The 12,589-nt window shown below is 33.6% G+C and overlaps 1 protein-coding gene across 1 annotated transcript; it reads left to right on the top strand.

Moving 5' to 3' along the window:
• Positions 1–159: 159 nt before the first annotated feature.
• On the top strand, positions 160–9,632 carry LOC120282258 (sucrose transport protein SUT1-like). The gene is made up of 14 exons (XM_039289032.1): positions 160–345; positions 1,278–1,343; positions 1,427–1,525; positions 1,622–1,686; positions 1,775–1,859; positions 1,940–1,973; positions 2,046–2,145; positions 2,219–2,294; positions 5,851–6,030; positions 6,124–6,267; positions 6,348–6,581; positions 6,694–6,757; positions 6,841–6,884; positions 9,398–9,632. The coding sequence occupies exons 1-14, from the start codon at positions 160–162 to the stop codon at positions 9,554–9,556; spliced, it is 1,536 nt and encodes a 511-aa protein (XP_039144966.1). The 3' UTR covers positions 9,557–9,632.
• The last annotated feature ends 2,957 nt before the right edge of the window (positions 9,633–12,589 follow it).

The following is a 12,589-nucleotide window of genomic DNA, read 5'->3' on the forward strand; positions in this document are numbered from 1 at the left end:
TGGTGGTTGGTTACAATCTTCTCATCTATTTTTTCTTTTTCTATTTGTTATTTTAATTAAAATCTTGATTGATTCATTTATATATATATAATCTAGTTTGATGTCTTGTGCCTGAAACCAAATTAAATTAAGGAGAGTAGACAATTGGGTGTGAAGAAGATGGAGGTGGAGGTCGGTGGTCTGAAGAATGTTGAAAGTTCGGCTTTTTCCGGTGACGGTGCTCCGGCGAGTGATCAGGCAGCTACTCCGGCAAGCTTAATGAAACTGATACTATCAAGCATGGTTGCTGCTGGTGTGCAGTATGGTTGGGCTCTCCAAGTTGCTCTTTTGACATCTTATGTTCAGGTTCAGTTACTAAACTTAATTAATTTGCCATGCAACATCACCAGTTACCTACTGACTTGGCCTTCCACCTTTTTTTTTTCTTTTTATTTAATATATATATATAATTCTTTGTGCTGTATTTTAAGAATTTATTTATAAAAAAAATGGATAAATTATGTTTTATTGAATAGAAAGAGCTAAACACCAAAATTTAAAGAATTGATTTGAGAAGTTGTCAACTTCCACGAATTTCTGATTTATTTTCTTTATTTTTAAGAACTTAAAAATAAGATAATAAATGGTTTTTATGTGATTTTTATTTTTCTATAAATATAGACAAGTCATTGTAATCAGAATCTTTTGAGTTGAGAGTAATTCAAATTCTAGATTTTGGATTTGGGAGAGAGATCAAATACAATTCTTTTAATATAGAGGTGACTTTAAATATTTATTTTTATTAGCACCATGTATAATAAATTGGAAAAATAAGAATAATTAACAATTTTTAAAAACTCTCAATAATCATTTTTAATAAAAACTGTTTATTATTTTATTCTTAAATTTTAATCAGAGTAGAGTGGAATATCAACTCTCCATATTTTAAAATTAATTAATTTGATTTTAATTTGATACATATTATTATTATTTTATTAGTGGAATATGGAGTGTTGAGTAAGAAAGTTTGTTATTTTTCTGCAATACCATTAACAAATCAAATATTATAGTAAACAAGACAACATAAGATTTTTGTTTGTCCATACTCCAAAGTGGGGTTCACTGATTAAAAAGAAAACAAAAGAGGAGCATCATCTCCAATCCAAGCATATGCAACAAAAGTCACAAGAAAGGATTGAGATTGCTCCTCCAATGAAATTAATATTTTTATGAGTACCTTAAATTTAGGTGTTAGTTGTTGTCATAATAATTTTATTTCCTTTGTTATTTTATAACAGACTCTTGGATTACCGCACTCCCTTGCTTCAATGATGTGGCTATGTGGCCCTGTTTCAGCCTTTATAGTGAGTTATAGTAATACCAACTTGTTATTTTTATAATTAATTTGATGAACAATTTAATCTGAAAACATGTTAATAATTGTTAGGTTCAACCAACTGTTGGTGTTTGGAGTGATAGATGTCATTCAAGATTTGGAAGGAGGAGGCCATTTATTTTTGCAGGCTGCCTTTTGATCTGTACTTCTGTGAGAACTTACTAAATTTGCAAAAAGATTTAGTAGTTTATATTTCTGTGAGCTCATCAAAAGATTTATGTATCTAAATCTTTGACAAATTAACAGGCGCTTGTTATCGCCTTTTCATCGGATATTGGATATGCACTTGGTGATACAAAAGAACATTGCAGGTGAAACTTAAACCGGTTTTATTAATAAAAAAAATTCTTTCATATACTAAACTAATTTTTTGTTTTGGTTTTTTTTTTTATTCTGTAGTGTCTACACGGGAAAAAGGTGGAAAGCTACAATTGTATATGTTATCGGCTTTTGGATGCTTGATTCTGCAAACAATGCAGCACATGTACTTCTTCGTTCCAAACTTAAAACTATAACTTCTCAGTTCAGTAATTCTGAATTTTACCAATGAATCATGAAATGCAGGCACCAACACGTGCGCTAATGGCCGATCTTGCAGGTGAAAACATGGCATTACAACATTGCTTAATGTTTATGTGAAGTCTAATTAATTTGCCTGAAATATCAATAGGTCCTGGTAGATTTACAGCAGCAAATGCAGTAATGTGTTTATGGTTTGCAGTAGGAAACATACTTGGTTATTCTTCAGGTGCAACCAGGTCTTGGCATCGGTAATTTACCAAACTTTTTTCTATTTATGACATCAATCTCTTGAATTTATTGACAGTGAGGTTCTTTGTGCAGTTGGTTTCCATTTCTGAACACAAGAGCTTGCTGTGAAACTTGTGCAAATCTTAAGGGTGCTTTTCTAATTGATATTGTGAGTTTTAAGTACTTTCAAAAACCGCAGAATTGAAAGATTAGTCTATCAAATTTTTTTTTTTTTTTCTGATAAAAGTGGATAAACCCCAATTTTTAGAAAAAAAAGAAAAAGAAAAATACAACATAACTAAGAAGACAAAGGTGCGTTTAGACAAGTGCGCCAACAAAGACGTGGTCAACAAAGAAGGGAACAACAAAAACAAATAGCACAATAAAAGTATATAGTTCACTAGGCGTGGATCAAATCAAAAGAAAAAACATAACACAGTGACTACTCCTACAGAAGAGAGGAGGTCCTTAGGAGTCTCAAGATGCAAGCACTAGGAGGTGCTGGCAGGTGCTACTCTCGACCATCAGGCATTTCTCTTAACAGCATGTACTGACTCCATGAGCTTTTTCCTCTTCTGTTTAGGGATTGTATACACCCAAAGAATAAACAATGAGATACCTTAAAAATAATAGAAATCGAAGTACAAAAACATTCATAAAAGATTCTCGTATTTCTTTCAAGCCAAAAAGATTCTTCTATTTCTTTCTAGCCAATCATTCCAAATTAATGCCCTAGTTAAAGTATCCTAAGTTTTCTTCGCCCCTCCTCTGAGTCTTGTCCTCCAAGGACCCCACATATCTGAAAGGGATATAGGAAAGTCTGTCAAAGCAAGGCTCCAACTAAAATGATCCCAGATTTATACTATAAAAGGGCGTTGAATGAACAAATGATGCGAAGATTCAATGTCATTAAAGCACAGTATGCAAATAGCTGTTGGCAGTTTAATGCATCTTCTTTTAGCTAAGTCTTCAAGGGTGAGAATTTTATTATCCCATGCTAGCCAAGTGAATGCCTTAACCTTCCTTGAGTAAAAAACCCTTGAGATGTTCATACTTGATTGGCAGCGCAAGCCGCCATCAATCAAAAAGTTGTAGAAGGATTTAACCTAGAAAGTGCCATTAGAAGTGTGATTCCAACGTTTAAGGTCTTTGGAATCTCCATTCAGATTCAATAAGAAGTTATCAATGAAAGGATTAATTTCTCTTAGGATGTGAAGGAAGTTAAGGGCTAAGGCATTAACTGTTCCACTAGTGACTGTAGATTCTACAAATGTTTCAGGCTATAGATCTCTAGGAACTCGTCCTCCCAACTAGTCATTAAGCCAGAAGTGAGTGGACCTGCCATCATGAATGATGTGTGTGATACACTTCCTAAAAGCTAATAGACACCTTAAGATGCTTCCCCATAAGAAGGACCTATTTTTGGGTTGCATTTTGAAAAGGATCCAGTATTGATGATGCTGATAATAGTTGAAATATATTACCATCAAACCACACCAGTTTGTTTCTAAGATTATTTTTCCACCACCATTTTCCTAGTAAGACTAGATTAAAATTTACCAGATTTAGTATACCCCAGCCTCCTAAGTAGTGAAGTCTACAGATATGTTTTCAGTGACCAGTCTACACACAACCTTGTCAAATTCTAGATCCCTCCACAAGAAGTCACGGCGAATGCGGTTTATAGCTTTAATGATCCAGGAGGGAAGGTTATAGATAGACATCCAATAAGTGGGGATAGAGGTAAGTAAAGAGTTCACTAACGTGAGTCTACCCTCGAGGGATAACATCCTAGATTTCTGGGTTGCCAATCTTAAATGTATCTTAGTGATGAGAGTTTCTCAGTCCTTGCAATTGGGATGCATGCCTGAATCCTAATTTCCAAGTACATCAGTGGAAGATATCCTGATGAGTTATTTAAGGTGCTTGAGAGGAACCTATCCGCTTGGAGGCCTACTCTTGTTGAACAGAGGCATATTTTGTGGAAATGAATTCACATCCCAAATAGACCTTCAAAGAGATATAGTATGAGTTTTATAATTCACAAATCTTTCCAAGTCCACCTAGTAGGACTCCATACAGAACACCGAATAACATGGCGTTGGAGGTCATTGTACTTAGGACATCAGCCACAAGTACAAGCAGGAGAAGAGAGAGAGAATCACATTATCTTATCCCTCTCTGAAATCTAACGTAGCCATTTAATAAAATGGAGGATTTTGAAGTGATTAACATGCTTTCAATCCAGCCTATCTAACGATCACCAAATCTTTGGGTTTTCAAAAGTTCTAAAAGGAAGTTCCAATCCAGTGATCGCCCAATTGATTCATTCAAGATTAACTGCACCATTATAGAAGTCTTGGCACAGATCTATCAAATCATTATTGATTGTCGAATAGAATTCTAAAAAAAGAAGATAGGGAAACCATCTGGTCCAAGGGCCTTATCAGCTCTTAGTTCAAGGGTGGCTCTCTTTAGTTCCTCTTAAGTGAACAAGGCCACTGGGGCTATAAGGTCTACTCTAGCTTTGTTAATCAACAACCTATCACAATTAAATCGGAAATGTGTGGAGCTTTTCGATCCAAATTGTGATCGGAATAAAGAAGTGAAGGCCTTTCTAATTTCTCTTGTCTCTTCAATGGTGGATTGGTTATGTATAATGTGGGACATGAAGTTTTGGTCATGCCGACATTGGCCACAATGTGGAAAAACTTAGTATTAGAATCTCCTTCCTTGAGCCAAGTTAAACTTGTGCACTGATGCCAGTACACTTCCTTTTGGATGAGGATGTTGCGCATGGTTTGTCGCAACTCATAATCTTTGTTATGTTCTGACTCTGTGAAGTTGCATGTTTCCTTTACAGCATCTAAGTTTTTAATTTCATGAAGAATGTCAAGTTTATGCAAATTGATGGAGTCAAAATTAGTTCTAGCCCACTCACGCAAACCTATCTCTAGTATGAGCCAATTTTTAAGTAATAGTGAAAGCCCCACACCCTTGCAGATTAGTTTCCTCCCACCAAGATTGAATAAGATCACTAAATCCTTCAACATAACACTAGGCTAATTCAAACCTAAAAGGGCGTTGTTTGAAGTTTGTGGCATCATGTTGTTAGTTTGATGAGCGCGTAATCATATCCAAATCATGGAAGGTAATACTGATTAATCCTAGGGTGATGGCTCAACTAGTCCTGATTAACTAAAAAGTGATCAAGCCTAACTCAAGTAGGATTTGCCTGGCCATTAGTTCAGGTGAAATGCCTACCCATGGAAGGAGAGGCTCCATAAGGTTTAAGTCACGTTTTAGCCTTTGCGCCTGTGTGATGTCTTCTCCTATTGGGATTCCTCTATTCTTGTCTGAGGTAGAAAAATGATATTAAAGTCACTACAAATCACCCACATGAGGGCTCTACCACCATTACTAGTACGGATTTCATCCCAAAAAAGATTGTTTGAGGTATCTATCATTAGGGCCGTAAACTGAAGTACATAGCCAATTTCCTTAACCCAAGGGGTTAGATATTAAAAGATGTAAAATCCGACCACTTAAGTAGTATCCTCTGACCCTTTAGCAGTCAAGGAGGAACGTTCAATCTCTAGTCGCCTAAGTTGTTGAAGTAGTCCATTTTTTTAATTATAATTAATATCAAAGTTTATACCACATGCTAAGCAATAACTTTCATGTTTCATATCTCACAATTTCTTTTATTTCAATTTGATAAGCAGGTGTTTCTTCTTTTCTGTTCTTCTATATCTCTGTTTTTCGCCAAAGAAGCCCCACTTGAAGGAAAGACCGGAATGGTTATTGCAAATGAACAAAAATCAGGAGTAATTGAACTTCTAAAAAGTCTCAGACATTTACCTCCTGGAATGCGTCCTGTTCTTATTGTCTCTTTTCTGTCTTGGGTACTATTTGTTCGACATAAGACAAAAACACATGTTTTAGTTCGATTACTAATAGAGCACTTTCACCTGAATATTTCGTTATTTGCTTGACAGCTATCATGGTTTTCGTTCTTCCTATATAACAATGATTGGATGGGCCGAGAAATTCACCATGGTGATCCAGAGGGAACTCAAGCTCAAAGAAAAGCTTATGAGAATGGAATCAGAGATGGTTCATTTGGATTGCTATTGAATTCAGTAAAGAAAATAAAACTATTGATTTTTTTTTCTAACAATATTAGTATGTCACTGACTCACTGCTAATTTTTCTGTCACAGATAATGCTAGGAATTGGTTCTTTTCTGCTCGAACCAATATGTCGAAAGCTTACAACAAGAGTAGTGTGGGCTATTAGTAACTTCATATTGTTCTTCGCCTTCGCATCGATGTGCATTGTGAGCATATGGTCTACCAATGGTTATTCCTATGGAGTGAATAAAGAGGAAGAAGTGAACAACAAAGTTAGAGTTGTAGCTCTTCTTATATTTGCAGCTCTTGGCTTTCCTTTGACTGTTAGTATTAGTAATTCCATTGCTATGAATCACATAGCTCGTTGTTTTTAATTTCTGAATTAATTGTTACTTTGTTTGATCTGATTTGTTTTTAATCTATGATCATGATCAGGTGTTGTTCAGTGTTCCTCCTGCTGTTGCCGCGCAATTAGCCGATATCGGAGGAACGGGACAAGGTTTTTTAATGATATTTGATGATTTTTTTTCATAGTATCACAACCAAGTTTTGGTTCATAATGGTATTAATTTATTTTTGCAGGATTAAACGTAGGGATTCTGACTATTTTCAGTGTCATACCACAGGTAAGTAAGACTGTATTACAAAAGATTGTATGGTTAGTTTTGTCTAGTGATAATAGTAACAACTTTATTCAAAAAAAAAAAATAATAGTAACAACAAAAACCTACTTAAAAATTAAGAAATCTGGAATTCCAATTATTTTATATATCGTGGACATTTTGTTAAAGTAATTTCAATTGAACTTTAATGCTTCCGAGGACAATGATGTCGTGTCTTCTATGACATCAAAATTAAAGGTAAAATGGTCATTTTAAAAGTTTATTTTGAAGATATTTATTTATAAATCAAAAGAATAATATAGATAACTATACTTACATATTTGTTTCGGTCATTTTACACAAACATAGTTTAGTTTTATTGTTGAATTAAGAAGAAGAATGTAAAGGAGCTCCTTAATTATATAAAACATAATTATAAATTTTATTTAAACTTTATTTTTAATTTTTCAATGCCATCTCATTACGGCAACAACCTAGTAGTAAGACACTTTACTTCTATATGGGAGATCAAGGATTTGACTTCCTTTTAATATATGATTAAGGCCTAATAATAAAAAAAAATGTGTGTGGAGTGCTTGTCCACATTATAAAATAATTTTTTTAAAAAAAAAAATCCTAGATCATACCTATATTTACACTAGTGTAAGATATAAGGGACCGAAAAAGCAATTTGACTTTGGCCCATGCCAGCCAGTCTCTGCATCCTTGCTTCTTATATTGGTGTTAGTCTTATCTGTCCACTTTTGATGAACATGTTTTGTTATTTCTTTCTCTTAAGTCTTTTAAGTTTTTCCGTAAGTCTTAATCTCTCTTGTTTCTGCATTGTTATTTTTTTAAAATAGATTATGATCTCTCTACTTTCATTATTAAAAACCTAGTATAAAATATAAACACAAGGAACCATGGTCTGGACCAGCAGTAATTACCATATAGTGTGATTGAGAGGACTTAGTTTGAGCCTCTCAACTCGCATTGCATTTGGTCATCTATGGGAGTTCTATATGAAGAATACATCTTGTCCTCACTGTTAGTAATAATTGATCTAATCGAATTAGGGTTAGGAAAAATCATTCTACTCAAATTAGAACTATCAAAATCACAAGCGCAAAATCCTCCAACGTGCACATACGATGTTCTCTAACTTTTCACCTTTGATCCGGAAGAAGTGATCACTTCTTTTGCTTTGTGAATATTATGGTTTTTGTCGTAGCCGTCTTTTGATGGCAATAACAATTAGTTGAACAATAATCTCATATCACAACTCCATATTAATTTTAATAATCACAATCATCTCCATTAACAAATTGTAATTTAATCAAAAAATTAGAGGTATTCATATGTGAGACCCAATATAATATTTTACATATTAGTTCTTCTATCAATAAATATTTCATATAAGTGGATTTGATTAGACCACCAATGGCACTATCGATCCCCATGTATATATGTGCTTCCTTATATTATTGGACATAAAACAATTTTAAAACATATATAATAATAAATATTTTTTATATAATAAAATCCTTTCAAAAATTAATTGCCAGATTTTTATCCAACTTATAAGAAACACAATCTAAAATATTCTCTCCTATAATATAGGAGTGATAGATCCCATCTTGGAGCACTACAAACCTTGATGTATTTATTATATAAGCCAATGTATCCGTATATAACCTGCAATTAGCATAATCGGTTGACATTATCAAAGTAATATAATTTATACATAAGATTTAATAACATCATCATGTAATAAAGATTTTCTGTAACAAAATAACTCTTTTGTTCTATGACAGTGCTTGGTCTAAAAGTTTTGTATGGTTCAGTTCAATATTTGTCAACTACAAATATCCACAATGCTACAAAATCTCCATTTTAGTGGTTGAGACATACAATTCTATCACATATAGTAGTACAACATGTGATAACCAATAATTATCATATCAAATCATATTTTATTGCATATGTTATGAACTATTTTGGGTAGCAAGGAATATAGATAATCATGTCTCATTTTAATGATTTCTATACAATGCAAGCCCATAATAATATATCGTCAAACATGAATAATACGATACCCATAATTATGCATGTAACAAATAAAACTATTTTATTATTAAATATTAGCTAAATTTAGCTTTATAGGGAATACTAGGTTTCCACTCCTCTCTAAGGTTGCATGGCAGGGGTTTTCCTTAATATGTCATTCAAGCCACCATAATTGATGCATTTTTATATCTGTCTGTCCTTTGTTTTGGTGCTTATCGGCTTTATCGATATATATATATACAAACACAGAAGAAATTAACAAAACGTTTGGATCACATGTTTCCATTCAATTGAATGAAATAAAACCCACTTCTAATCAATTGACCCTCAAACTTCAAAATTTTTTCAGTAGAACAAATTTATTATATAATTTTTCTTTGGAAATAACAACTCCACTGACCCATTTATATATGGCTAGATAGATGTTTTGATGAAACAATTAACAAAAGTGAAAAAAAATGTTTTTGCAGGTGATAATATCAGTGAGTGCAGGACCATGGGATGCTCTGTTTCACAAAGGAAATTTGCCTGCATTTGCTGTGGCTTCTTTCTTTGCCTTTGTTAGTGCCTTTGTTGCATTTTTTGTGCTCCCAAAGCTGAAAACTTCCACCTTCTCTGCATCCCATTAATCTTGTCATATAGATGGAAAAAAACACTGTTAATAAGCAGGCGCTGATTGTATAAATCGCCGGCCTTAATAAGATTAAGAAGGGTATATATATGGACATGTTTCTGTATGTTTTATGTTTAAATATATTTTATGATAATCATTAATCAGGGGCTTCATGAAAACTTCATCCATAGTTTTGTTTTTTGTATAAAGATGGGTTATCCCCCAAATGGACGAAAGCTCTGTGTGTGCGCCTTCGAGATTTCTTAATGCATGGATGATTGTTGACGACTCTAGTTTTAGTCCCACTCTGTATTTTTTTTTTTTTCTTATTAAAAAACCTATATGTTCCTAGCAGATCACTAGATCTTCGCATGTTAGTATTTATTTTTATTTTTTTTTATTATTTTTTTTTTTGTAAGTGACAAGTGCCACCCCATGTTAGTATTTCTAAAAAGAAAATATCTTGTCCTTTAACTTTTTTAACAAGATAAACAACCTAATTGATCAAATACTTTTTCGTGTGTTTTCGTTTCGGTCACCCAATTTTAAAAAATTATGATTGAGTCCCTTATTTTTAGTTTTTATTACGATTTTATCATCCGAGTGTACGCGTAGTATATGGCAGGTCAAATGTCAGCTCTAAAAAAATATATGCCACGTAGTATACCACATGTGATCGCCGTTAAAGGCATATGCTCGAGTGACCAAATCGTAACAAAAACTAAAATAAAAGACCAAATTGTAAATTTTTTTTAAAAACTAAGTGATTAAAATGAAAACACATGAAAAGGTAGATGACTATTTAGGTTGTTTACCCATTTTAATATTATTATTTTATTTTATTTACTATTTAATATCCTAATTTGTTATGGCCAATCGAGGATATCGAGCTAGTCTAGGCCAAGCAAGCTTAATTAGCCACAGGAGCCCATGCAGGCTCGTGTGGCCATGGCTCATCGGGTTAGAGCTGGCCCGATAGCTAAGCAAGCTCACAAAGACTCGTTGTGTAGCTGGCCCTCATAGGCTCCTAGCTCCATTTGGGTTTGGCCAACCATAGTAAGTTAAAAAGTTCAAACAAATATAAAAAAAAAAAAGTAAAATGGTTAATTTAAAAAATTGAGGAGGAAAGAGATATTTTTATTAAAAGTACCAAGATAGCTTGTCGTGGTTGAGTGAGCTTGCCTGGTCAGGCAATCACCAGCACAAGAGGGCTCACTAGGGCCAAGCGAGCTCACCTTGGTCTCGACCAAGTTTTCTGTGTCTAGGCAAGTTTGCTTAGGTCTTCAAGAACACTCACATAGCTTGCTAGTGCTCAACAAGCTTTTCCAATTGATGGACCCAACCTAATATTTGGGAGCCTTATCGTGTCTCCTTGAGGATGAGATAGGCCTTATTGGCTCTAATGGGCTCTCCCATGTTTGGGCAATCACAAGATAAGCTCGCCAACAAAAATTGAGAGAAAAAAGGAAAAGATAAAAGGTAAACATGAAATTTAAAAAAATAAAAATAAAAAATTTCTAAGAAAATTTGTCCAACTAGGGACCTAGAATTGATTTTCAAAAACCACTCTGGTCATATACAACATGGATAAGGGCTTGTAAGTCATTTCATTTTTTTCATATTGACAGAAGGAAAACTATCTTCTCTTTAAATTGTTATTATTATATTATAATACATGTCTTTTGAAAAAATTGTGTACCCTTGAACTTTTGAATAGAAAGGAGAATGAAGTACTAACTACCTTGTTACATGAGTGGCTAAAGGGCCATGATAATATGCATCAAGTTATTGAGTATGGACGATTAGCTCCCGTATTCGAGGTCTCTTGAGTGTTGCCCATACTTAATCTTCCTTTCTTGTTCTTGTTGTTTTTTGGTGTCACATTTATTAAACTTTTTCATCTTTGATGGACTATATTACTTTTATTTCTTCGGTTTCTCTTTTGTGTTTGTACTCTTCAGTCGGGTCCCTTTCCTTCTTAGTTTGTTAGTTGTTCTTCTATTGTCTTTGTTTTGCATGTTTATACTCCAATTGAGTCCTTTTCCAGTTGTCTCTTGATTTTCTATTCATCAAACATATTTTATCCATCTTTTTAAATAATAATAATAATAATAACACGTCTTTTTTTTATTTATAAATTGGACAAAACACTCACCTCAACCCTTGTAAAAGGAAGTTGATCCCTCGACTTCTCACTTAACAGGGAAGGAAAATGCCATCCTTTCTATTGCGAAGGTAGCATTCTATTAAATAGTTGCTAATTGCTTTATGTGCCCAAGCATTTTTCACATGTAAAAGGTATAAATTATACAACTTAACATAAACATTTGTCTAAACGAGAAACAAAGTCCGGTATAAATTAAACAAATTAACATAATATATATTAATTAAATAGTTGGTACTTCTTGCTTTATTAGCCCCCCACTGCAAAAGACCGTGCGAAGATTTTAAAAAGCCCTAAGCTTTAATAGCCCTCCCAACCCATAAGGTAAACAATTAATTTGCGACCAATGTGCGTGCTCTTAACTATATTACACTTGTCTTATTTGTCAATCCCTTTATATATAATCTATCTTAATTTCTTGCTATTAAGCATGCCCCTACCCTTAAAATAGCCTAATGTGTAATAATAACTATAACTATTACAAGAAAAAATTATTTGAGCACAAATTATGTGTGATACTGTATTGTTACCTGCACAAACAACTAGTCCCTAAAGCAACACTTGAGGTTAAGGGGGCAAAATCAAATTAATCAGCAACAACATCAAAATGCATCTTGAAGTTCCTAAGATCACATCTAGAACCAAGCAATCAAGAGGAGAAGGTAGTTGAGTAGAGAGCATGGCATCTATATGACTATTTCACCTCTCTTGGTGTTTCAGGGTTTATTTTGGTTATTGAGTTGTAGCCTTCACTATTGTTGTTCTTTTTTATTTCTCCCCCTATGTTTGTTGTCTTTTATCAATTTTCACTACTAGTGGACCGATTGTTCTCTTCCTTTGTCTTAGTTGTGTGCGTTTTATTTTTTATGAAGTTCGGGATTTATC

This window comes from Dioscorea cayenensis, chromosome 18 (assembly GCF_009730915.1).
Source record: "Dioscorea cayenensis subsp. rotundata cultivar TDr96_F1 chromosome 18, TDr96_F1_v2_PseudoChromosome.rev07_lg8_w22 25.fasta, whole genome shotgun sequence".
Lineage (NCBI taxonomy): Eukaryota > Viridiplantae > Streptophyta > Magnoliopsida > Dioscoreales > Dioscoreaceae > Dioscorea > Dioscorea cayenensis.